Source organism: Cynara cardunculus (genome assembly GCF_001531365.2).
Source record: "Cynara cardunculus var. scolymus isolate 2C chromosome LG 11, CcrdV1, whole genome shotgun sequence".
NCBI classification, from domain to species: Eukaryota; Viridiplantae; Streptophyta; class Magnoliopsida; order Asterales; family Asteraceae; genus Cynara; species Cynara cardunculus.
In genome coordinates this window covers 16,577,645-16,605,108 of record NC_037538.1, presented here as the reverse complement: position 1 = coordinate 16,605,108, position 27,464 = coordinate 16,577,645, and the positions used below count along the sequence as shown (strand labels likewise).

Here is a 27,464-nt window from a genome sequence, read left to right as displayed (position 1 = left end):
GGAACAGATCAGTGGGTCATCACCAAATCAATAGGTGACCCAACAGTCATAAATGCACCACTAATTTTCCAAATACCCCTTGTAAACATTGTTCACTTATGTTATCTTGTCTATGTATGCATTTATTTACATTTTATGTCATGAATGATCTTAATCACAAATTTTTAAAGATCAATGGATAAAATCAGTTTGCAAAGTTAATATCATACTAGTTGTGTACCCGCACAATGCGGCAGGAGCCATGAATTTTAACGATTTTGAAGTTCCACTGATTTTATAAGATAAGATTTAACGATAATATAGGTTACACTTGGTCTTTACATATTAATACAATTTGAATAAATAAGAGTTAGGGTTCCAATTACAGACTATCGATGAAAAAAATTGTATGACAGTTAAAATCCAATATATTTAAAATCCAACATATTTAAACGACTCCACAAATTTGTTCGATTTACACCAAGAGCAAAGAACCAATAAACTTGAGTTTTAAGATAAACACTCAAAACCAATAAAGAAAACTACAAATTTGACAGATCATAAGCCATGAAAAGACCAAAAAATATGGGGTTTAGAATTAAATTTCAACTGTTTACCCTCTTTCTTGTCCAGAAACTCAGATTAAAGTTGAATTAATACATATATATACATATTTCAAAAAAACCCAAGAACATATTATACAGTGCAATTTGGACAGCCTAACCCCGAAATATATAGTATATATATAAAAGTATAAATCGTAAATATTAAAAATATTTTTTCACAATATATATAATATATAATAATATAATTAAGTCAAAAACTATTCATATTGGACTCATTTCGAAGGTATTAACAAGACGATTATAATGGTATAACTTGTTAAAATAAAATTGTATTTTTTAAACATGTTTTAATTGATATACGATTTTGTATGTTAATTTGATAAAAGTTTAAAATGAAACATTTAAAAGTAAAGGACGTAAAGTAAATTAATTAATTAATTATAAGGGTATAAAGTGTAAATTTAAAATTATAATTTTAAAAAAAATCAGGTTGTGAGGGTGAGTGTATATGAGGGTGTGAATGTATGTGAGGAGATGAGGGAGTGAAAAAGTGAAAAAATGACATAAAGATAGTATAAAAGGTATTTTGGTCCCTTAGTATTTTAAGATTTTAAACTTTTGTTAAATTTACCTAATAAGATAGTATAGATATTGGATTAACAAATGTATATATCTTTTTGATAGTTTCTGAGTTCAATTTGGTGGTTAGGAATGGAAGACAATACCATGCATGACTCAGGCAAGCTTGGATTTTATTTATTTATTTATTAATGATCCTTCCTGATTCATCATTAATACTTGTAGACACACAGCATTTGGTTTTGTTAAATAGGTTTGTCCAAAAATGGGATATAATTCATCTGTTTGATTCATAAAATATAATTTTGAAATTGTAATAAAATAATGACCAAAATACGTCTTTATAAGATTTTCAAACTTTCTTGATTAATTAATAATGATATTAATTGGTGAAGGTTGCAGTAGTGGTCGTGGTGGTGGTGGCGGCGGCATAAATGAATGCTGCAACAATGGTGGTGACGTTATGGTGATAGTGTCGGTTACATCGGTGTTGGCGGTGGCAATGACGACAAAGATTATGACGTTAAAATGGTGTTGGTGTTGGTGTCAGTTAAATTAGATTTGTAGGTTATATTTTTAAGATCATATTATGGAACCATTGGCATTGGCATAAATGGAATTCAATTCCTTGACGTAAGAAGATGAAAGATCAAAAATCACTCAACCATGAAAGACACGAAATTTGGCTCAATTCAATCAATAAATGAAACATACCGGGGGATTTGGTCAAAAAAATTTGTCGTTCAAATTCTACAGATTCCGCGAACCAGACATCCCCTTAGAACTCGTTTTCCAACACAAACAAGACGAGTAAGCGAGACTCTTGATTCTTATCAGAACAACATCTCGACCAACGATATTGCAAGTCAAATGTATGCGGTTTAAGACGATGAGTGTCTAGTAAACCAAACCTTTAGGTTATGTCTCATTCATAGATGATAGGAGTAAGACTTTGTAGATGCTTAATAAGTATTTGAAGTAGTCGTAGAATTTGGGTAACACATAGCATACATACAAGATTTATTTTCAAAGTATTCACATAGAAATTGTGCAAGTATTTGAAGTTAAAAGAAGAGTTGAACAAAGCAACAATGTTGCAAATGATAATATATTTTAGGATAGGATGGTGCTTTATGCAACTCTATTTATATTTAAATCAGATCAAATCATGAATTTAAAATGTAGAAAGTAAATTTTAATGTTAGATGGAGGTATATTTAACGAAATGCATTTAGCCTAGCCTTACTGTACGAATAGCATTTTCAGCTACGGTTTGAGCAGCAAATGGCGTTAAACAAATTTGACTGCATCCAAGATGCAACCACATGGTACACATCTCTCATGCGAACGAGTTGAACTCACCGTGACAAATCTAATGAAATTATTTCAAGATAATTCACACATGTAGTTGGTCAAATACTTACAATGTTCTCTTACATATACATATACATATATACATATACATATACATATATACATATACATATACATATATATATATACATATATATATATATATATATATATATATTATATCAAGATTATAAATTGACTAGATAGATAGATAAAATAAAATATAGAAATTTATACTATATATTATATTAGAATCCTACAAAGTAAAACAATATAAATGTTTTACAATGACAAGATAACATAAATTTCACTTAAATAGAATTAGGTGTTGTTGGTTTTTAAGAGGTGTTGATATTTGAAGCCTTATTTCATTTTTGATTGATAAGAGGTGATGTTGTCTGCAAGCAGAATCAATAAGATTGTTCATTTTTTTGCAAATGATATATGTTTGAATCTGTATAATTGTCTATCTTACCCTTTAAAAGATCATAATGTTGAATTTATATACATTATACATTTTTATTTGTTTATTCTTCATCATTACAAAATTTACATCTAAATTATAAACTAGCAATTCATGACAGTTCAAAACCATTAGGAGCACAAAATCATCCAATTTGACATTTGATTGCAGCCCTATATCCAAATTTAGTGAAACAAAGTATCAAAAAGTTCATGATAGGTCATAACAATCATGTCATGGAATTAGTGACAACATATAACATAATAGAAACAAATACGTGAGTGAAGAACACTGCCATTTTTTTTACTTCAATCTACAAACACTTGGTGGAGAACGGTGATAGAGAGATGGGATCGATTAGCATAGATTGAGATCAACAACTTGGGTCGATTGAGAGTTGAGAATTGATTTGTGAAGGGTAACGATTGATTGCGAGAAAAGATCTATTTGGTAAGGATCGACTAAGGTTAATCGATCGAGAGAGGAGTGATTGAGAAATGCTCTTGTTGAGAGTCTGGAGACCAATAGATAAGAGAACAGTAAGACATAAGTGCTTCTGAAAATTGGAAAAAAAGAACAAACAATCTGAATAACTCTACATTCTTACCAAATCAAATATAAGAGACCGATAAGAACTCTTTTTCAAAAAGCAAACAAGGTCTTATTATTCTTAACATTTTTGAAACAAAATATTCGATCATTTTTTCATAGTCCAGTTTTTTCTCCAAAAGGCTATTTTCAACTACTATCAAATTTAGTCTAATAAGTCTTTCTTGTCTCCTTGTGAAACGCAGGTAATAGTCCAACAACTTCAATTTTGAGAAACTTATTCAGTCATAGAAATGGTTAATAAAACTCTAAAAGATGGAAACAATTTTCATGTTTCTTGTACTGGGCTGAAACTACAGCGAATCAGTAAGTGGTGGTAAGTTTAGTTTCCTCTACCTACCATATTTAATGGGTATCTCAAGTATTAGCTTAGTTTTAAAGGTTGAATAAAGTTCGTCGCACAAAATTCTCTTCATTGTCTTATCGGTGGCAAGAACAACTCTTAAATGGGTGAGCGTCGTAACTTGTGATCATGGTTGTAGGCACAGGTCACAAGATACGCAAAGTGGCTTATGATCAAGAAGTGTGATAACTTGTATGCTAATGAGTTTCGAATCAAAATATATCAAATGAAAAGTTGTGATTTGGTCATAATTATCGAGTTTTCCTATAAATAGGGTTATGCAAGTATCTATTAAACACATACGCTTTCGGGTGTTGCTTTCAAGTCTCACTTCTGCTACCACCTATCCCATTATGGCAATTGGTTGTTTCTTCAAAACCATCTTAAAGTAATGGTTGTTTCTTGATGTTTGTGGTGCATGGTTGAAGGCTCAAAGCAATTACTTAAAAAAGCAAGTACTTCTGCTGTTTTGAGCCCACTATGGTTCAAGGGGTTGGGGTTATTTGAAGAATAACCTTTTCACAGGTTTTCTAAATGCATGCCGACAGAGACGTTCTTAAATCTGTCAGAGGTTATTCTCCTAAATAACCACTATTTCTAGGTAGGGTTTGTTTGTTGGTTTTTGCTACTACTTCTACTCATAATATTTGCTCGCAGCTATTCTTTCTCATAAATTTTCAATCTATTGATTCCAGAACTGCCAGTGCATTGCAATGGTAATTCTATCTCCTGATGATGATATATCAATTACTCCTCCTAAAGAAAAGATGATCTTGGTAAGGGTAGAATTGTCATTTGCCAGGTAGGAGAAAACACAATTCATACAAATCATTAGAACAAACCAAAACAGTAGACAACAAAAAGCATAATCAGATGCTGATGATACTCTAGAAACAATTTTAAAAGTTAACAAATATTACATGTAGAAAGAATTTTAAACATACACCGTACAACGTACCTTTCTCCAGGACCAAAACTTCAATGACTGAAGAAAATCGGGTTTTCATTTGAAAGTGGAGAGCCTTGGAAGCTTGTCTCGCAAATAGTACAATCTTGCTCTTCGAACTTTCCTGTGCTTCACCACTTTTATTTCCTTGATGTTCGGAGAGTATCTGTGCAAAACATACTCGCATCAAACCTCAGTATATCTCACTCGAAAGTAGGGTATGAGGGTGGGAATTATGCAGTAATGCAGACTTGTTCTCTACCCTAATCACTGTGTTCTGGAAACCATTTTTATGAAAGAAAAGGGAGGGAAAGGAGGGGAACACAAAAAAACATGCAATCTTGAAACTTTTAGGAGGGAAAGGAAAGGAATAAATGGGACAACAAATGATAGCTTCCTCCCAAATGTGGGAAGAAAAGGAAGAAAAGAAATGATAACCCTTAAGACATTCTAGTAAAAATTACAAAACTACCCATCAATTTAACACCATAAAACAAATATAATGGGTATATTTGTAAAAATGACTTCTTTCTTTTCCTTTCAATCTGATTCAAGAACATAAAAGTTGTTTCCTTCCCAATCCTTCCCTTCCCTTTCAAGAACACAAATAAAGAACTCCCTTTAAAGAGTATCGCGGCTGTTTCCATGAAGCTCTTTAAGAGCATATATCATTTTTCAAAAACCATCAAGAAGCATACAGAACAACATGAAACTTACATAGGGAACACAATTTCAACTCCAACTCCAGCAATGATCCTCCGAATGCGAATTGTGGTGTGAATGCCGGCGTTTTGTCTTGAGATTATGATACCCTTGTAAATAGACAACCTACGCCTGTTTTCCGGCACTTCCTACAAAGTTAAATACCATCACAAATCACATTCTCCATATACATTCAGAAAACATTCAACAACAAACTTACAAATTTGATTTCGATAATATCTCCGGTTCGAAGGTCGGGTACTGGCCTTGAACTTTCTGAAGCTTCGATTGCTTGCTTGTTCAGAATCTATAATTAAAAGAAGCTAAAAATCAAAGAGGGGTTCTTCAGAAATAAAGAAAGCAAACAATGAATAAAGAAACCAACAAAATTCGTTTGATAGATTCACTTCAAAATGCATCTCTTATCTTTGAACCGAGCTAATGGCAAAATTGAACAGATTCTCATTGCTTTTCACAAATTTTTGAACAGACACAGCACACTGATTAAACTACCACCAAGGAAACCATCAAATTACACCCTCCGAATCACAAACAGAAGATATGGGCCTTGATTTTGGATACTAATTGCTATAAACGTTGATGTAATCATAAAATTCTTTCCAAAAAGTCTCAATTCACACCACTTAATTAAGTAAAAAAACATCTGTTTTGTACAAAGTGGTATGAAATTACAAACCCTAAGTTTCACAGGAAACAACCAGAAACAAAAGAAGAATTCAAGGAACATTCAACAATTTACCCCCATAATATCGCCAAGCTTTACAATAGGTTTCCTTGGTGGCTTTGCTTCAACCTCTTCCTCATCTTCCTTCACCGTTTCATCTTCAACATCATCCGTAACTTCCGTTACAACACTCGTCGTTTCGGGCTCTGCATCAGCAGCAGCATCAGCCTCAGCTCTAACCACAAAAGAATCCCTATTACCAAATCCCAAATTAAAACGGCACCGTGATGACGAAACACTGAAGATTGACGCAGAAGCTGCATTGAATGGGGGTAAAAAGGCAGAAACCCCAAGTTTCTTCGATTGAAATTTGGCTACATTCGTGGGAATCATAAACAGTGCCTGAAAGTTTCGGTTTTCAACTAAAAGATTAAAGAATTCAGTAGAGATGAATGCATGAAAGATATAGAGAAATCAAATGGGAAGAGGGTTTACCTGAGGAAGAACAATGTTAGCCATGACTGAATTTTGAGAGCTCGACAGAGCAAGGGCTTGCAGCGTCTTATCTGAATTGCCGCTTGGCATCCTGATTTGACAGTTATATGGGTTAAGGTTCGGGTTAGATCCGAATTTTTTTTTTTGCATTTTATCTCCAAACTAGTACGTCCCCTTACGGAAGGAGCCGTAAACGAGCCGAACATTCAACAAACTATTTGTTGAAAAATTCGTTTATGTTCATTTATTTAATATATGAACGAACATGAACAATTTTTGTTTGTTTGTTTAGTTAAACAAACGAACATGAACAAGAGTCTCGTTCGTTCATTTATGTTCGTTAATATTTTTTCATTTACGTTCGTTTATATTCGTTCTTCTATGTTCGTTTATATATTAGATTTAATATATATAATATTTTATTTATTTAGTTTGAATTCAATTAATATTCATTTAAGTTTTAACTTTTTAGAATTTATTTAAAGTTAAATTTTATCATCATTTTGTCTTATTTGAAATTTTTACCGATAAGTACATTAAAGTGGTATCATATGCAACAATTTAACCGGTAAGTACTTATGTTAACTTTTATTTGAACTTATATTATGTTCATACCGTATATTGTGGACTCTTGGAGTCGGGCATCGGCCAATAATGTAATTTCTAAGTGAATTAGCTTAACTTTGGATTATGGAGATCTCAAGGTAAAGACTCGAGGAGTTGAACTTGGTGATTTCGCAAGCAAAAGATTCGAAGAGTTGAGTTTGCTAACTTGGTTATCCATATGTGACGCTTATATAACATTGAAATATGACTTACTTATATGTTCAATCACTATCAATGGTAAATTGGGTCCCCCGTCATCTTTCGAGGTTTTACACCCTCCTAAAGGCAATTATCATATGAATACATAAAATGTCTTGATTAAAGCTATGTTTTCAGTTTTGACATTTTATAGTTTTATTTTTTAACTGTTTGATTTCACTAGGCGTTAGCCTAACATTTTTTCTTCTTAAAATGACATGTATATCAGGATCGCATAGCAGTGGGGCTACCAAGGGTTGAACAGAGTGTTGGTTGCCGTTAGGGGCAGTTTTGGGTCGACACTTTTGGAGAAATACAGCGTTACATGTTGAATAACATTCTTTTGATGATTGTAGCGCCACGTGATATTAATCTTTACCTAGTTTAGATATTTTAATTAGCATTGATTATGTTAAAATATTTTACGCTTCCGTAATTATGTTCAATATGTTTCGAAATTTTTATGTTCGTATCTTATGCAAGCATAAGTTATTAAGATTAATGTCACGACACTCAACAGAAATCAGGACATGACAATCAACGAGCTCGTCGACTAATTTCAAGGTACGGGATGCTTATCATAGATTGACATGCGATCCATGTATCATCAAGTGAAAGTAAAAGGGGATGATGTTCCAAAAGGCTTTCAGGACACGTTACAGCCACTATAATTTTTTCGTGATGCCATTTGGTTTGACTAACACATCATCTATCTTTTATGGATTTGATGAAAATCGGCTTTGCCGTTCTTTCTTGGACAAATCCATGATAGTACTTATTTTGTAAAGCTTTGAGACATTCCTCAATTTTATGTCTTGTTGCATCGGATCTATATGTATTGTTCATACACTATCACGATAGAAGTTTTGATGTTCTCTTCTTGATATTATTGGTTCGGGACAAAGGAAGAGTTTTGATGCTCTCTCCAGTGAACCTTTGGTTTTAGCCAAACGATGAGTTTTGATGTTCTCATTTTGTAACTGTATGGACCATCTAAGTAATGAGTTTTGAGGTTCTTATCTTAGCCCCATATGGAGTAAACACCCGACTTATATGCTAAGGGTGGTTTATTTTGTGTTCCATCACTTAATAGAATCGGGTCTCCCCATCATTGCAAGATAAATTATTTACTGCATTTGTTTTCTCAAAGGAATATTTGAAAAAGACTTTATCCCTTATTTTCAACCGACTCTTTATCTCAAGAGGGGTGCACTTTTATGAACACTTCATCTCCTTTATGGTTTTACTTATTGGAATAAACTATTTGAACTCACTAGGTATTAAGTCTAACACTTTTCTTATTGGCATGTATAGCAGGTCAGAGTGGTGTCGAGCACAAGGGTCAGTGATGTAGAGCTTAAAGTGTCATTTAGAGGCTCAAGCGGGGATAACAGTTTTGGGAGTTCTGGTACTTTTGAAGATGACAAATCTTGGTGGTTGATATAAACCCCAACCTAAATCTAGTTCTACTAGAATTAGATAGAAGTCCAAAAAACTCTTATATTTAACTTTTGTCATTCACTATCTTGTAAATATTGATACCCTTACAGGTAAATACTCTTGTTTTGTGCAAAATGTTGGTTCTCATCGAGTTTTAAATGTTGGTAAATACTCTTGTTTTGTGCAACACCTTCCAAGAAATGAAAATGGACTTCAAGAGGTTGGGGTGGCAGGGAGAGGCAAGCAGGGTAAGTTAGGTTCTGTTTTTCTTTTTCGAAAATCTTTTATAATATATAATTTAATCAAAAAATAAACAAGGATAAAAGACCAAATTGCCCCTGATTTAACGGATTTGTTTGGCGTCTTTAACCTCAAGAACTAAAAGGGAAATGAAATGGACACAATAGTGATGAAAAAAGCAATAATTAAAGAGCAAGGAGGAAATTGACGATGAAAAAAACAAACCGCAAGAACTAAAATCGTAGTTTACTCTTTTTTTTTTTTGAGTAATTTATGTATTTGCTCCTTGTAGGTTGGTTTCTTTCACGGAATCGTCCTTAAACTTCATTTACTACACAAAAGGTAAACTCCATTCTTGGTCTTTGTGGTTGTATCGAAAATTTGAAAACCGTCCTTTGTTCTTCAGTAAGTCTAAATATTGTACCCGTTATTTTTATTTGAGTTTGAAATAACGTATTTGCTCTAACTTCCTTAATAGATACTTGTTAGTCAGGGGCAGTTCAGTCATTTTGTACATTTTTATTAAAAAATTGAATTGAACAACTCTTTAAAGCTTATATACAAGTGTTTATATCGTACATTTACACAAAATATGAAAATAAAAAACAGCCCTCGCCCCCCTCTTTGTCTTCCTCGATTTCCCCACCCTATCTCTAGTATCCTCTTTTCTACACCTACACAATCTATAAATGAACCCAAATAGGTTAGAAAAGAGGGTACTAGAGATAGGTTTTGATTTTAGGGATCTCAGTTCTGTATCACAAATGTTTTCAGTGGATTCATAAATTTGCTTGTTGATGTTCTTGATATATTTCTTGATTTTGGATAAGTGTTTTTTGAATTTGCATTTTTGAGGATGGTGGTGGTTGTTAATGGTTGAGGGTGATGGTGAGTGGTGGCAGAGAGGAGGGTTACGGGAAAATATGGTGGTCAAGGTGGTGTAAGGGGATAAGGAGTAAAATGTCTGATTTATCACTCATGTAACGGACACATGACAAAGTTAAAGGAGTCTCTATAACAATGTTAGGTGTAGGGACTAATTTGGATTTCAAAACACGAAAAATGAACCAATGGTGTACTTTATGACTTTTAGAAATCAAAACCAAAAATCAGCCATCGATAAGAGACCACGAATGTAGTTCACTATCTATACTATATTATAAAACATTTGACAAAAACTCTTAAAAACCGTTTTTTATGCATTAAGTACTGGTTATTGATGCATATTACTTAAAACTCAAGAGTACAAGTAAATTGTCCGTATGTACAACTTACTAAAGCTCTATGTTTGAGTTCGTGTAACTGACTATAGATAAACATAATCAAATAATAGATAAATATCTCATTTTAAATATAAAAAATCTACAATATATTTAGGATAACTGTTGAATTCTAACAAAAATACTAAATATTATCTTTATAAAAGAATTATATTATTAAATCAAAAATAAATGACTTCATTATTAATCTAAATTAAATTATAATAAAAAATTAAATAGAAAAATTACATAAACAAACAATAATTTTTAAATATTTAATTAGATACTAAAAGGAACATGTTTTTTTAATGGGAAAAGTACAATAAAAACCAATGAACTTTCTTGTTTGAAATGATTAAGTCCTTGAACTTTTTTTTGGAACAAATAAGTCCTTGAACTTTCCAAAACATGTTAAATAAGTCATTGGACAATTTTTTGGCACAAATAAGTCCTTGGACATTCTAAAATATGTTAAATAAGTCCTTAGACATTTCAAAAAATGTTANAAAACTTTTAAATATTTAATTTGATACTAAAATCAATACATTTTTTTTCAAAATTTTATGATACTTTCAAATTTATATTTTATTCAAAAAAATAAAAATATTATCGTTTTTCCAGTACCACATAAAATCGTATTATAACATCGAGAAAACAGAATAAAATGAAACATTAAAGATCGAGATGTATCTCGTTACATTGCACGAATGACATTCTAGTAATAATAAACATTGTTGTTAACTGATCAAACAATAATTGATATCAGATTAAATTATGTTTTCGTCCCGGTGGTTTGTTAAAAATTGAGGATTTCGTCCTTGTGGTTTCAAAATTTCATTCTTATAGTTTACAATTCATTTCTATTTAAATCCATGAAGCCAAAATACTACTTTTAAGTATGAAGAACTAAAACGAAAATAAATTTTAAACCATAAGTACGAAATAAAAAACAATAAATTTTAATTCATAAGAACAAAAAAGATAATAAATTATAAACGATAGAGATAAAAATTGTAATTTTGTACAATGATTTGGTGATCATAGATTCCATTTAAAAAGAATGTCTATATAAAAAAGAGGTACATATTTTAAACCAAAAGCCCTTAATTTTTAGATAAAACAGATAAAGAGTTAAAATGACACAATTGCCCCTGATGCAAGGGGCACATAACGGAGTACAAACATGTGTATGTTGAATAATGAAAAGTAGTAACACTAAGGACCAACAATGTATCAATAAGTTTGTTGGAGGGACTCGATCCAAAACTTTTGACAACTACAAGGACCAAAAATGTAATTGAACCTTTATGAAACTATATAAAAGAGAAACCAAAAGTCGTTGAAAGTATTTATTGAAGTGGTGCCACGTAACCGCCCAGTCACGATACTAACCAAATTTTCTCAAGTATGAGCAACACGCCACGTTCCCCCTCCTTCCATTAAAGCCATCGTCCTCCCACCAATCTCGCCCTCTCTCCCTTGTCTCTGCGCCAAAAGCTCTCAATCTCCCCTCACACACTCATCCACTGATTCCTTGTTTGAAATCACCAACCCTCCTTCGAATTTCAACGAATTTAATTTATCAAAAAAAAAAAAAAACCTTTTGAAATGGCAATGCACCATATCTTCTCTCGTAAGATTCTTCGTATCTGCGCTGTTTCCTCTATGAATTGATTGTGTTGTGTTGAATTCTTATCTGGGTAACACCATTTTGGTCTCATAGATGTTAACGATCGAGTTTCGATTAGGGTAATCTTTTAGAATTTCTGTTTCTCAATATGACTAGAATGAGAGGGATACCACCTGGGATTTTGTTGATACGAAGCCTTAGGGGTAAAGATTGGAGTTTAAAAACGTATAGATATTTGACTCTTTTTGTTACATTCGTTGCATACGCTGCTTATCATGCTTCGAGAAAACCTAGCAGCATCATAAAGAGTGTGTTGGATCCTGGCCCCAATTACGACTCCGCTAATGTTCTCCCTTGGCCGATGGGAGATTTTTTCTTGAAATCCAAACCCATTAATGGTACTAATTTGGGTACATCAACAGAAGAGGGATGGGCTCCATTCAATGGGAAAGATGGCACTTCGAAATTGGGAGAAATTGATGTTGCATTTCTTGCCGTTTATTCATTGGGAATGTACGTTGCTGGACATTTAGGGGATACTTTGGATCTTCGTTTGTTTTTAACAGCTGGAATGGTAGGAAGTGGGATATTTGTGGGATTGTTTGGGATGGGTTACTTTTGGAATGTGCATCATTTTTGGTACTTTTTGGTGATGCAAATGGTTGCCGGATTGTTTCAGGCCACCGGGTGGCCGTCGGTTGTAGCGGTGGTTGGTAATTGGTTTGGTAAAAGAAGGAGAGGATTGATAATGGGGATATGGAATGCTCACACATCTATTGGCAATATCAGTGGTTCTCTTCTTGCTGCAAGTGTTTTGCAATATGGTTGGGGTTGGTCTTTTATACTTCCGGGTGCTTTTATTGTTGCAGCTGGGATCATGGTGTTTTTGTTCTTGGCTGCTTATCCAGAAGATGCAGGATTCCCGAATCCCGGTGAAGCTTCTCCGAATGCAAGAGGAACAATTCAAGATGAAAATTTGATATGGGAAGAGGGTACTTCGAATGATGAGGAAGCTCATGTGCCTCGGATTTCGTCTGTTAATAGAAAAGGCGTTGGACTTATTGGAGCTTGTTTTATACCTGGAGTAATTCCCTTTGCATTATGCCTTTTCTTCTCAAAACTTGTGGCATACACCTTTCTCTTTTGGTTGCCGTTCTATCTAAGTCAAACAGGTACTTTCTGCACACAGCTTTAAAGATACCATTTGCAAGATATCATAGAATGTAAGATAGATTTCAATAAACATATATAAGTTTCCGGTAGCCGAAGGTATTAATGAAAACAACGGGATAGATGTTAGGTCTGCCTACATCCCACCTTGACAGACCCACCACCGGGTGGGATATACTGTGTACGTTGGGGTGCGCAGACTTGACCTCTACCTTGAGAGTAGAGTAAAGTGGTGGTCAGCATATTTAAAAAAACTGTGGACACAAAACATAAGAAGGAAGACTAAAGTTGCACATATAAAGCTATAGCCAATGTAATTTGAAATATTGCACACTTTTATTGAAGGATGCAGGTGCTTATACAAGGTAAGAATTTTTGATTGAGGTGTTCCTTTTTTGGTCTATTTCTTTTCTATTGCATATGGGAATTGACCAAATTTCTGATTTAGATGAACGAAAACTACCACCTTTTTGGTATCTGTTCAACTCTTTTGGGTTCATTTTAAAACAAGATTCACTTCTGTTTTGGTGATTTTGCAGAAATTGGTGGAGAGCGTTTGTCGGTAAAATCTGCAGGAAACCTGTCGACTTTGTTTGATGTAGGGGGAATCGTGGGTGGAATTTTAGCCGGATATATATCTGATAAACTTAAGGCTCGAGCAACAACAGCAGCCAGCTTTATGTACGCTGCAATTCCATCAATGCTTGTATATCGTACATATGGGAACATTTCAAAGACCATGAACGCTGTGCTTATGATGATTGCTGGCCTATTTGTAAACGGGCCTTATGCACTTATCACGACTGCGGTTTCTGCGGATCTTGGGACCCACAGCTCCCTGAAAGGCGATTCTCGAGCCTTGGCAACAGTAACGGCTATTATTGATGGTACGGGTTCCATGGGGGCTGCTTTGGGTCCTCTTTTGACTGGATTTCTTTCAACAAAAGGCTGGGATGCAGTTTTTGCAATGCTGATGATCGGTGCTTGTATCGCGGGTCTACTCTTGAGTCGATTGGTCTGTACGGAACTCACTGAGAGAACGGCTAATAGTCCTCGCCCATGGAACAATGTTGAAGGTATGCCTTTTATCCTTTCTTTTTTATTAATTGTTATGGTTTGCTTCAATTTCTGGAATGCTCCATTTGCTTCGAAAGGGAATACTCAAAGGCCTTGCAATCTATCCACTCTTGGCAATGAACTTTCGATAATACCCTGTCAAACCTAGAAATCCTCGCAACTGTTAAATGGTACTGTGTTGCAACATAGCCTCTACATTCTATTAGTCCATCGACACCCTATGCCGTGAGACGACATGCCTCAAATTATCCACCAATGCTATCGAATTGAAACTATAAGAAGCCCCCCTATTAACTAGAGTTGTTCATGAACAAGACTACTGTTAAAAGCGGGATTGGACTACTATTCTTGACAAAACAATTGCTCTACTTTTAAGGTAGAGGTTAGGGTGACACTTTCGAGTGGGATTTATTGTATCTGTTTGGTTTGATTTTAATATTGGGATGTTCATTTATTACTTTTCCTATTAACTTGTTGTGGAGATTTGGTGTTTTGCAGCTCCTTTATCTCAATCACTTGTACGTGACTGGAAGAGGTAGTCCACTCCTTCATAAACATCGCTAGCAACGGTTGCGTGTGTTTGAGGAATCACGATCGAATTACGAAGAACGAGAAGATACCCATGTGCATTCGTAGGTGAACTCGTTTTACATTTGCGAGTTGTGACATACAACGGACCCTATGAACATATAGTATGTATAACAATTGGATATACGTAGAGTTTTGTGGCATTTCCGGATTCTTTTGGCTTATTTTTTGGTTTTCTATGTTAATTATGCCTTGTTTATAACCATCATTGATTTGTTAAAAATTCAAACATGAAAATGAGTCGTGCCAAAATAATTAAAACAAACATTCGAGTTGAATGGATTGTTTTCATCAAATCCATTATCAAAAAAGGGACTATAGAATTGTAGGGGCATCTTCGGTTGCGAAAGGGTGACAAACGAGATCATGACATGTGTCGTGGACATTTATAAGATATTCATCATGAATGGTGTAACATTCATCATTAATGTTGTTAAAAATGAATGGTGTAACATTCATCATTAATGTTGTTAAAAAGTACATGTCCGTTATTCGCAACAAAATGGGAACAAATGTCGCGCTCTAGTTTATCCATCCTCTGGAATTATATTAGTACGTGTGTTATCTTTTGATTAAATATAACCATATACTAATATAAAATTGAATAATTAAATATAAACTATAAAACATTTTTTAATTTCAAATTGTTTCATATATATTTTTAAAGATAGTAGTCTAAGGGTCCGTTTATCAAACGATTACTTGAGTAAGCGCTTATCAAGTAAATTATCTCACTAGATGAATATCGTAAGGACCAAGAATCTTACCCGGTAAGAATGAGACAAGAAACATAAGTCTTACCCGGTAAGTAATGGCGACGACTCTTACCACGGTAAGCGCCTACCGGGTAAATTGTTGCATACAATATCATTTTTATAGACTAAAATCTTACCCGGTAAGTAAATAATAGTATTAAATTTTACCGATAAGCACTTAACGACTAAATGTGTGGTAAACGGCCTTTAATTCGTAATTAAATAGAGTATTGATTAAATTGATTCTTTTCCATATGTGGTTCGAAAGCATAAGTATTATGAAAATGGGGAACGAGCGAAATGGCTCGGCTCCCGTATAGTTCTAAGATGTGACTCGGCTTTAATACGGCTCAAGAATTTCCCGGGAAAAATTTCAGCGCCTCACCTGGTTAACTTCTCGCCACAAAATTCAGTGGTCACAAAAACAAACAAAATGATGATGTTTTCTTCTCTGAAACAGACACGCACACACGATAATGGCGACATTCTCTTCATCTTTCTTTTGCCTTCACCCTCCGACTCTTCATCAACAAACCAGTAATACAATTCGAACAAAATCATTAAAAAGAACTAAACCCAAATCTCTAACAATTGTCAGTGGTGGATACGATATCCGGAAGGAAGAAATAGTCATCGTTGGAGCTGGAATCGCCGGCCTCTCCACCGCAGTTTCGCTACACAGGTTACTTTTCGAGTTTCGTCTCAGTCGAAAGTTTAGTTTACTTTTGATGATCATGTTGTTAGGGTTTGTTTGTGTTAAGATTGGGGGTTCGATCGGTGGTGCTGGAGCAGGCTGAGTCGTTGCGGACTGGAGGAACGTCATTGACTCTATTCAAGAATGGATGGAAGGTATTGGATGCCATGGGAGTTGGTGATGAACTCAGATCCCAATACCTTGAGATTCAAGGGTATGTTACTGCTCCTTTTGCGATCAAAATTTGATTGAATAATATGCTAATGATTAATTGATTTTGAATGTCAAAAAGATTGTTTGAAGTTCTATTACTTCCAATGACTTCTAAACTTTTGTTTGATTTGATGTTGCTCCCCCCTTTGTTCGTTCTATTACTTCCAGTGACATCAATTTGCATGTAATGTTGATAAATGAAAATAGGTAATTTAAGTTAATCTTTCCGGAGCAAAAAGAAAATGCTGCAATCTTGTGAGATGAAGTATTGAAACACTATTTGAAGGTAATGAACTGAATATCATGTTTGCATATAATAGGTTTAAATTTACAACATAGCTATTGGGATTTGTTTTAGAGAAACTGTTGTAACTCAAAAATAAGAAGTAAGAAACCAGTAAATAAGAGAAGAACAGATGAAGAGACTCAAGAATTGAAGTCTTTATTACAGCAAATGAAGAGCAAAGTACGAACGAACTCTTTGCATCATAGCATATTACAACTAGCTTATTGATACTACTAGCTAAAGGTCATACTTTCAGTTTCAAGCCACTACCAACAACCAAAAGCCTAAGACTAGGGAATAAAAAAATAAATGAAGACTCATTCAACTAACTGACTTAAAACAAATCTGGATTACAAATCAACATCCTCCCTTGTTCATTCGCAACAAAATATTTTCTTTGTGCGTCGGTAAAAAAAAACATGCTTTAATCCAGATTAGTCATTCCTATTGTATGTCTCAGCTTGATGAAGACATCGTACTTCAATGTCTGCAACTTGATCTTCTGACTTGCAGTACTCCACCATTATCTCCTTTTTGGCAACTTACTCCTTCCGTGTACCACCGGGTTCTTGGCTAGGCTGATTGCTGAAACATTATCAACATAGAAGATAGGCTCCATTGTTGCATAGAAATCTGATTCATCAACTGACACAACCAGATTGCTTGACATGCACTTGAGGCTGTCGCAATATACTCTGCTTCACATGTTGAAAGTGCAACAATTGACTGCTTTTTCGAGGACGACGAACGAGTTGTTTTTCCAAAGTTGAAACAGTAGCCAGATGTGCTTTCACAATCATCTAAATCTCCTTCCCAATCACTGTCAGAGTATCCTGTAAGAGCACAACGGTTAGTCGAACCATAAACAGATCGTGATCGTGATCGTGATCAGAGGTGCCCTTTAGATATCACATGATTCTCTTGGCAACTTGCATATGAGGTTGTGGAGGAGACTCCATAAATCTACTAATCAAATCAACTCCGTAAGAGATGTCTCGTGCATGTTAGATACCACTGGCTCCCAACAATTTGTTTACAAAGCGTTGATTCAACAGGTGCCCCTTCATCATTCTTCAGTGACTTTGTTCTAACTTTGGTCGGAGTTCTTAGAGGATTGCATTTAAACATATGGAACTTCTGTAAGAGATGTGTAGCATACTTCTTTTGGGAAATAAAAATCCCATCTTCGATCTGAACTACTTCTACCCAAGGTAGTATTGTTAAAATTGATAATCAGAGGGCTGTGTCTTGTATTAATTTTTTTTGTGTTTTACAATGAAAAGAAAGGCCTTTATTAATAGGCACTACAACAGAGAAATAAAAGGAAATACAGGGCTGTCAAGGAGCTGTAAATGAGGAGAATAGATCGTTGATTGATCACTGAATTCTGGGAAAGGATGCTGACCATTGGCTGATCCCATGAATTCCTCAATCATAATTTTTTTTCTTTTATAACACTCCCCCTCAAGTTGAATAGTGGGATTTCCAAAATTCAACTTGACCAAACAATTGCTGAAGATTCTCCCGTTAACCGCTTTTCTCATAATGTTGGCCAACTGGTCTTCTGATCGAACAAATGGTAATTCAATGATCTTTGCTTCCATTTTTTCTTTAATGAAGTGTCTGTCCACTTCTACATGTTTTGTTCGATCATGTTGAACTAGGTTTTCTGATATTTGGATGGTGGCTTCATTATCGCACATGATTTTGCTAGTTTCTTTAGGGGAGAAACCAACCTCTTTCAACAGTTTTCGAATCCATAAAATTTTGCTAATCCCCGTGCTATCCCTCTGAATTATGCTTCAGCGCTTGAAAGAGCTACCACCTTCTGTTTTTTGCTTCTCCATTTGACAAGATTCCCACCGACTAGAGTGAAGTAACCGGATGTCGATCTTCGATTTCCTTTATCTTCTGCCCAATCTGCATCCGTATATACTTGAGTTTTTAAATGCCTATTTGATTTGAATAGAACTCCATGACCAGACGTTCCCTTGAGATATATAATGATCCTCCACACTGCTTCCATATGAGCGACTTGAGGTTGATGCATGAATTGGCTTACTACCCCTACACCGTAGGCAATATCTGGACGGGTATGTGAAAGATAAATCAACTTTTCCACCATCCGTTGGTATCTCCCTTTGTCTGCCAACTCCGCTCCTTCTTTCATATGAAGTTTTTGATTTACAATCATAGGAGTATCCGTGGGTTTGCAATCGATCATCCTGCCAACAAGTTAAGGATATATTTTTTCTGGCAAATGAAAATCCCCTGTTTTGACCTTAGTACTTCAATGCCAAGGAAGTATTTAAGTCTGCCCAAGTCTTTCATTTCGAATTCCGTGAACAAGTTTGTCTTTAGTTTTGTCATTTCTTCTTCATCGTTCCGTGTAATTTTCATATCATCAACATAGATAATTAAGCAGGTTATGAGTTTGTCTTTTCGTTTGATAAACAGAGTATGATCTGAATTACTCTGTTTAAACCCATATCTCTTCATAGCCAAAGTGAACCTGCCAAACCAAGCTCGGGGGGATTGTTTCAATCCATAGAGTGATTTCTTCAGATGACAAACTTCCCCAGGTTTAAAGTTTCCCGTGAATCCAGGAGGAGCTTCCATATAGGCTTCTTCTTTAAGCACTCCATTTAGGAAAGCATTTTTCACGTCAAACTGATGTAGTGGCCATCCTTCATTTGCAGCTATTGAGAAGAGAACCCTAATCGTGTCAATTTTGGCCACCGGAGAAAAGGTCTCGGAGTAATCAATCCCATATGTCTGAGTGTACCCTTTGGCTACTAACCGGACTTTGTATCTTTCAACGGTTCCATCCGGCTTGTGTTTTACAGTGAAAATCCAACGACATCCCATTGTAAAGCTTGGTGTAATACGCATATACGGAAGTTCCATCTTGTCGGGTAGTGGCAATTTGTTGTTTCAGTTCGTACGCCCTAGGCGCATCTCTTTGCCGAACCTTTTAAGAAGGTCATTCCATATCTCCAATGCCGTGCTTGCATATTTTACACTGTTTCGGATATTCTTCTCCATAGCCGTAGTAAGCCATCCCTTTATGATGGCGTCACACCGCATCCACGCCATGTGGTTCAGCGACGTCTTCTGGGGCTTCTTGATCGAGCCATCGATGAACCCTATTTTGTTTTTTAGCAAATAGGAAGTTCATCATTTCTTGTGACCAATCTCCATAGTTGTTGTCTATGAGCGCGTCATTGACGTACATCTGTTTAGAGTAGTCCGAGGCATGTACATAATAAGAACTTGGATCTGATGCACTCCCATCACCTCCATCTTTCTGATTCTTTTCGGTAGACATTGTAGCTGCAGATATGGTTTAGAGAGGGTTTCTATCCTGCTCTGATACCATCTAAAATTTGATGGTTCTAAGTATTTTGATTGATTCGAATGCTAAACGAGGATACAAGAAATACAAATAAATACAGGAGGACACAACCTATACATGGAAAAGAGAAGAATAAAAGGAAAGGTGAAGCTGTGAATGAGCTGTGATTGAGGAGAGAATTATGGGGAAAATATTTTAAATAAGGATGAAAGTTGACCAAATCCTTTAATAAACAACTCACTTTTGCCACACATATGATTTGTACAGCCGGTGGCAAGAAATCAGGTATGGTGTTGCATTGACCGCCATAACCATTAAGGAGCATGACCTTCTTCATCATCACTTCATTGACAAATTGAGCCCTTTGGTTCTCTGTAACTGCACTCATTAGCACAAGAATAACACTTCACATTGGACTTGTCATACCTCCCCGTGCCACATTGTCGACCTTGACTTCTCGAGTTTTGTTGTGGACGGTCATGTGATATGTCCTCTCATCTGAGAGTCATACCGACTCCCGCATCCACGCCCTCTGTTGTTCGTACAGCCTCGTCCTGGTCCTCTTCCTCGAGAATTATCTCGTCTTGCGTTCAGTTTACTACTGCATTTAACTCCTGTGGATAGTTGATTTTGAAAAGCCTGTTCAATAGGCTTTCAACCTGCTTCTCAATGATACGCTGCTCATGGGCTTGTAATGTCCTTGTTAACTCATCGATTGTCATTGTAGACACATCATGAGTCTCTTCTATTGCAACCATGATATCTCAAACGGGCGCCAGTAACCTCGAGTACCTTTTGAACTTTTGATTGCTCAGAACATTTCTCTTCATTGATATTCATTTGGTTTATCAGGGAGAGAAGTCGATTTACACAATTGGAAACACTTTCGGAGGGTTCCATTTGTAAGATTTCGTATTGGTGTCTTAAGGTTTGGAATTGTACCTTCTTAACTTTTCTGCACCATTGAGTGACGTCAGCAAGGTATCCCAAGCTTCTCGGAAATGCTTTCGGGGGGTTCCATTGTAAGAGTTCGCATTGGTGTCTTAAGGTTTGGAGTCATACCTTCTTAACTTTATCCGAACCTTTGAATGACATCAGCAAGGTATCCCAAGCTTTCTTCGATGTAGTTGCATCTGCAATCTTCTAAAGTATCTCATCATTCACCCCCTGATGAATGAGATACAAGGCCTTCTTGTCCTTCTCGTTAGCATGAACGGTTCATATGCTTTTGTGATGTTCCCGAAACACTTGGAATCTCATCCTCCACCAGGCTTAGCAGTTCATGGTAGTCAAAAAGCACCCTCATCTGCCCAGCAATCATAATATTTCCCTGTCAAAACAGGAACTGAAACCTGAATTTGACCGTTCATGGTTTTGATATCATTGTTGTAACTCACAAAAATAAGGACAAGAAACTAGTAAATAAGAGAAGAACAGATGAAGAGACTCAAGAATTGAAGTCTTTATCGCAACAAATGAAGAGCAAAGTACGAATGAACTCTCTGCATCATAGTATATTACAACTAGCTTACTTATACTAATAGCTAAAGGTCCTACTTTCAAGCCACTGTCAACAACCAGCTAAGGACTAGGACTAGGGAATAAAAAATAAATGAAGACTCATTCAGCTAACTGACTTGAAACATATCGGGATTACAAAATCAAAAGAAACGTCTTTCTGTAAAAAAGGTAGGGCCCCTGTCATAATGGTCTCCCAGTCATCATTGGGGAGGTAAATTGCGTGTCCTAGGGGCAGGTTGGTGGCTCTCCCACTTATTCTGCAAAGATGTCTATCTTATTACCTGCTAGACTAAATCCCTATCGATAGATAGAAACATCTTGAAGTTAAAAGGAACTTATAAATCTATGTCTGATTCAAATTCAAGAAGTAACATGTTTATGTTTTTCTTTTCTTTTATTGGACCCTTTAAGTAGGCAAATATGATTCAAAATGTTTCATACTCTCTTAGTCCAATAGAAGTTACCACAATCTTTACTTTTAACGTCTTGGATAAATTTCCAATCTAAAGTAAACCTAATTGTCCATCCTACTCATTATTACCGTTTCACAAGATTTCTCCAAGTTATAGTAGAGAATATTTTAGATGTTAGATTATTATTGAAGAAAATTTTACACATGAACATGATGATATAGAAGAAATGGCATGTATTGCCAAAAATCCAAAGATCAAAGAGACACTAATCTCACCTGAACACATGATACGACACTTGATGCAGTGAAGACATGGTGCAGGCTGGTGCCTGACTTTTTATAGGCCAAGGTGTTAGAAAGGCCCCAACAAGTACGTAACATCTTAAACAAATGTTTTTTATATAAAAAAATAAAATTTGAATACAAAAAAATACCAATAATTCATTGAAAACAATTCTTCGAGCATTCCTAGACGTAAAATCATTAGTATTAGTATCTTGATCAATATTATCTAAAACATCATTACTAGCTATTAATAAACAAACTTATCCTAAGTCCCTGATTGTAAAGGAAATCCTCGATAATGAAACAAATAAAAACAATATAAATAAACATAAAAAAATCCTTTAGCCCTATACATACGGTCCCTATTGTTCTTCCCCTCAATTCAAGATATTTTTGACATCGTTTTGAAGTACGGGAGAGAGGAAAGTGTGGTCATTGTAGAAATATTCTTATAGCATTGTAGTTTGATTGCTTCTTGAATAAATTTAACAGAAATAGTCTGAAAGTTCCACAAATTGACTAGTCCACAAAATTTGGTTTCGAAATATATTACAAGTGTGGCCCACATCACTAGTCCACAAATCAGTTTCGAGGCCACAAACCAAAATTGAATTTTCGTTCGGTCCTAACTTCTTTCCGTGCCATTTATCCATATCCCCACCATCATATCACCAAGCTTATTCACCTACCACATCATAGCAAGCCGTTGGCATCCCAAATCCTACTTCCCCACCCCCACATTGCCGCCCCAAGAACATGACTTACCAATATATTATATATATACATATCTATAACTTACATTTTTTCAACAAAGTTTGGGGACTTAGTTTATTCCCAAAAGTATGAACATTCCTAGACACCTTAAAACTACCATAAGGTATAATTCCCAAGGTATTCTATATGACGGGGTAAGTACACCATACATCTATTTGTTTGGTATTAATTGCATATTCTTGAACTACCTAATACAAAATGTAATATCCCATTTTATGGGATTAATTCATATATATATATATATATATATGTATATGTATATGTCTATATATATATATATATATATATATATATATATATAGTCTGGTTGAGGGGAAACCGAGAAAAATGAGAAACTGAGGGAATACCTTAGTAACCATTTATTTGCACGGTATGCACTTGTACAAGTAATTTGTCTGGTATGTCCATGTGCATAACATGCACACGTGCATTAAAACTAGGAAACGTCTTTGATTACTTGTATGCACATATGCATATCATATAAATGAATGGTTATGAGGGAGTTCCTTGGTTTTTCATTCTTTTGGGGTTTCCCCATAACCTCACTCTATATATGTACACACACCCCCCCCCCCCCACATCTAAATTAATCCCTTAAAATGGGATGTTACATAGAGACCCAATTAGCTCCTGTGTATTTCAATATCATGTCATCTTTATCTCTTCAAGAAGATCAATTTTCTACACACAACACTCAAAAGGTAAAAGTTTTATATTCTTTGTTGTGGTTAGTATAAGACCAAGAAATCCATAATTTCAAAAATGAGATATGGGATTGATTATCAATTTTATCCCATAGCAATCATCAATTGTTTCATCAAGACATGATGAAGGAACGTTAAGACTATGGCATCTCACTTGAGGGTTGATTTCATCTCACATTTGGTATATACATGAAGTAAACTCTTTACTTCTTAACCATTCAATGCAATTTTTTTAAATCACTGTCATTAACATGGGTGTTAAAGAAGCAATCAAGCAATAGCAAAAACGAAGGGTCCTAATAGTGTGATTGAATTAACGGACACCAATATAGTCAACTAATACATTTTATAGGCTTCTGTTGTCTGCTAAGTTCTTTTTACGTTTCTGTTGTGTATAAAAAAAATTGGGCCTCTTTTATCTACTTTTCCGGAATGCTGCTATATACTAAAATTTTTATGGGCACCTATTTTTAGGCCCAGGGTAGGTGGCCAACCAGCCCGGCCGTTCCAGGAACGGCCCCGACTTGCTGTCTTTTTATTTGACCGTTTTCGTCAAATCAACCATGCAGGATGGTTATAAAAACAGAAAATGGAAGAGAGCTGCGATCATTCAACTTCAAAGAAGAAGATCAAAAGTACATATATATAGTAGCATTTCTATACATATCCATGTCCTTATGAGCTCCGGGATTTTGGTTTTTAGTCAACAAAATGTGTGTTTGGTGCATATGGGAACAGTCAAGAGGTTCGCGCAGTTGAAAGAAGAACCCTTCTGGAGACTCTTGCCAAACAGCTACCACTAGATTCCATCTCTTTCTCATCAAAACTGGCAAATATTGAAAAACAAGAAGACGGTGAAACTCTGCTGGAACTTGATAATGGTAGTCGCATATCATCCAAGGTAGCTTTTAGTTTCGAACAATGCAGTTCTAGGTTCAAACTTAGGGCCTTTAGGAGCCAAATATTTCTTGTTGAAAAGTTTAGGTGAAGCAAGAATCAGCGTTTTGATCAACGTTTTATCAACAGGTGGTAATTGGGTGTGATGGAATTCGTTCTCCAGTGGCTAAATGGATGGGATTTCCGGAGCCTAAATATGTAGGATATTGTGCTTTTCGTGGGCTTGGAGATTACCCTGATGGACAACCTTATGAGTCACAGGTGAGCTATGTTTATGGCCGAGGTATACGTGCTGGTTATGTTCCGGTTTCACCAACAAAAGTTTATTGGTTCGTTTGCTTCAACAGCCCTACACCAGGTATGTCATCCTAATAAAAAGGGCAATCAAGTCTTTCTACACTTAACAGTCCCGGTGGCTAGACTTGGATCATTTCTCCCTCAATATATGATGAAACCTCCCTTTATCTCCTCAAAGGCTCTTTTAGAGAGTAATTTAATGGGTCCTATGTATTCTCACATGGTATTAGAGTCAAGGTCTATCACTCTAGGGACTCGACACTATGGGGCAGTCTGTACTCGTCTTGCCCCCATTCAAGACTCTCGAGACAATTTGTGCCCATCTAGCCTTCGTGAGGGTTCCAGATCACCATTTCTAGTCGATGTATGTTGGAACTTCCCTCATCTCTTCAAGGGATCGTTATGAGAGTAATATAATTGTGTTACACATATTCTCACATACACTATGGATTTCATCTGTTTGCATTATATTTTAGATAGTACAAGAGAACAAAGGCAATTCCAAGGGATCAGCTCGTCGGAAATGAGCTGACCAATTATAACCTTCTGTGACAGATTCGTCCACTGAAAAGACTCTTTTTTCTAACACTTTGTCTAAATCTAAAATGGCAGGTCCAAAGATTACTGATCCGTCAGTGTTGAAGAAACAAACCAAGGAACTGATCAAGAAATGGCCCTCTGAGCTGCTAAACATAATCAATGCCACCCCAGACGACACCATCATCCGGACCCCCCTGGTCGACCGGTGGTTGTGGCCAGGTCTGAGCCCTCCGGTGTCCTCGGGTGGAGCCGTGCTGGTTGGTGATGCATGGCACCCAATGACTCCTAATCTTGGCCAAGGGGCTTGCTGTGCTTTGGAAGATGCTGTTGTTTTAGTGCAAAAGCTGGTGCCTGCACTCAAGGCTGGACCAACCTTCATTGAGGATGCACTCAGGTCATACCAAAACGAGCGATGGCTACGAATCTTTCCAATGACCGTGCGGGCTAATGTCGTTGGAGCCATTTTGCAGTGGGAGAACCCGGTGGTTTGTGCAATTAGGGACAATGTGCTTGTTCCTAAACTCATCAAGCTTGGACCGATGTTGGAGCATACCAACTTTGAATGCGATCCCCTGCTGCAAAATAAGGTTTAACAAACAGGTATAAGTTATAACGACAATCAAATTTATGGGTTTTACTATTTGGAAAACACATGTTGTAAAATACGTATCCTTTTAAAAAAATTATGAGTTTAAGGGTATAAATTCTAAATTCGTCTTGGTTAGAACTAATCGATCCAATTGTAACCGACTGATTGAAAGATCCAAAATTACCATATTCGAATTAATCAGTTAAGATCTAATAAAACTGAATTGATTCAATCTATTTGACGTGTATACAACTTTCCAGTATTCATATCAGTATGATATCCATTATGAATATTAATTATTACTATAATATTCATCATGCATATACATACTTTTCATCATGAATATACTATAGTTTCAACACAACATGCTCTACTTTTCTTTATTGGGTTCTCGATTGGTCTCAATGGGTTCCCGATCGGTATTGATAGAAGATGAAAGTGTTAAGTTATGATTTTACACACACAAACACAAAATAAACCAACTGATGGGTTCTCCGTCGGTCCCGATGGAACATAAAGGTGGCAGGCTATGGTTTTACACACACAACCACACATTAGGTCAATGGATGGGTTCTCGATTAATCTCGATTGATCTCGATGGGTGTTAGGTCACGTTGATGAAGAACACAATGTCAGGTTACAAATTTACGACATTGAAGGTGTTGTCAGGTTATAGATTTACGGTGTTGAAGAATGTGATGTTCAATTACGGATTTACGATGTCGAGCTGTTGTATACACATGAACGTACACAAATATCTATAATGAATATTACACATACATATCATTTCACGTAAAATACGATTAAATCAAAAAAAAAATTATATTGAGATGGATGTCATATCAAAGAGCTTGAAATTTCATTTTTTTTAACGTAACTTCTTTGATTAAAATATTAATAATTTTTTAGATAATTTAATTTAAAATTTAAGCGGGTAAAAGTTTTTAATTGAAAAAATAAAAGAAAACTTTAAATAGTTAGGGGGTATTTGGGATTGCTTATTTGAAACAACTTGTGATTTTCTACAAAAGTACTTATCAACTTATTATAAGTCAAAAAGATTTAACTTCTTTAAAAATTCTTTATTACCGGTTTGGCACGAGTATAAGTTGTTTATCCAAACATTCAAAAGTGCTTATTACCGGTGTCACACCGGAATAAGTTGTTTTTATAAGCAATCTCAAACACCCCCATAAACACGTGTTGAAGATTAA

General features: G+C 35.5%; 3 protein-coding genes across 3 annotated transcripts; 2 read left to right on the top strand and 1 right to left on the bottom strand.

Moving 5' to 3' along the window:
- Positions 1–4,689: 4,689 nt before the first annotated feature.
- Positions 4,690–6,807, bottom strand: LOC112521153 (50S ribosomal protein L19-1, chloroplastic). Its single transcript, XM_025129857.1, has 5 exons — positions 6,721–6,807; positions 6,301–6,627; positions 5,761–5,847; positions 5,556–5,689; positions 4,690–5,004 (listed from the first exon to the last, which is right to left on the bottom strand). Exons 1-5 carry the CDS (start codon positions 6,742–6,744, stop codon positions 4,896–4,898), a joined length of 681 nt encoding a protein of 226 aa, XP_024985625.1. The 5' UTR covers positions 6,745–6,807; the 3' UTR covers positions 4,690–4,895.
- A 5,261-nt stretch (positions 6,808–12,068) lies between these two features.
- On the top strand, positions 12,069–15,112 carry LOC112522030 (putative glycerol-3-phosphate transporter 4). Its single transcript, XM_025131085.1, has 3 exons — positions 12,069–13,265; positions 13,803–14,339; positions 14,839–15,112. Exons 1-3 carry the CDS (start codon positions 12,242–12,244, stop codon positions 14,877–14,879), a joined length of 1,602 nt encoding a protein of 533 aa, XP_024986853.1. The 5' UTR covers positions 12,069–12,241; the 3' UTR covers positions 14,880–15,112.
- A 959-nt stretch (positions 15,113–16,071) lies between these two features.
- Positions 16,072–26,517, top strand: LOC112522031 (monooxygenase 2-like). The gene is made up of 6 exons (XM_025131086.1): positions 16,072–16,365; positions 16,445–16,591; positions 24,497–24,562; positions 24,666–24,828; positions 24,954–25,182; positions 25,734–26,517. The coding sequence occupies exons 1-6, from the start codon at positions 16,160–16,162 to the stop codon at positions 26,252–26,254; spliced, it is 1,332 nt and encodes a 443-aa protein (XP_024986854.1). The 5' UTR covers positions 16,072–16,159; the 3' UTR covers positions 26,255–26,517.
- Positions 26,518–27,464: the final 947 nt, after the last annotated feature.

What these genes read in the sequence shown, in the direction of transcription:
- LOC112522031 (XM_025131086.1), top strand. Translation starts at nt 16,160, where the DNA reads ATGGCGACATTCTCTTCATCTTTCTTTTGCCTTCACCCTCCGACTCTT. An exon ending in CAATACCTTGAGATTCAAGG is followed by an intron (nt 16,592 to 24,496) that starts GTATGTTACTGC and finishes TCAACCATGCAG; the next exon opens with GATGGTTATAAAAACAGAAA. An exon ending in CTTCAACAGCCCTACACCAG is followed by an intron (nt 25,183 to 25,733) that starts GTATGTCATCCT and finishes CTAAAATGGCAG; the next exon opens with GTCCAAAGATTACTGATCCG.
- LOC112521153 (XM_025129857.1), bottom strand. Translation starts at nt 6,744, where the DNA reads ATGGCTAACATTGTTCTTCCTCAG. An exon ending in AGCTTGGCGATATTATGGGG is followed by an intron (nt 5,848 to 6,300) that starts GTAAATTGTTGA and finishes TTTTAATTATAG; the next exon opens with ATTCTGAACAAGCAAGCAAT. An exon ending in GTTGAAATTGTGTTCCCTAT is followed by an intron (nt 5,005 to 5,555) that starts GTAAGTTTCATG and finishes TGTTTTGCACAG; the next exon opens with ATACTCTCCGAACATCAAGG.
- LOC112522030 (XM_025131085.1), top strand. Translation starts at nt 12,242, where the DNA reads ATGACTAGAATGAGAGGGATACCACCTGGGATTTTGTTGATACGAAGC. An exon ending in GTTCTATCTAAGTCAAACAG is followed by an intron (nt 13,266 to 13,802) that starts GTACTTTCTGCA and finishes GTGATTTTGCAG; the next exon opens with AAATTGGTGGAGAGCGTTTG. An exon ending in CCCATGGAACAATGTTGAAG is followed by an intron (nt 14,340 to 14,838) that starts GTATGCCTTTTA and finishes GGTGTTTTGCAG; the next exon opens with CTCCTTTATCTCAATCACTT.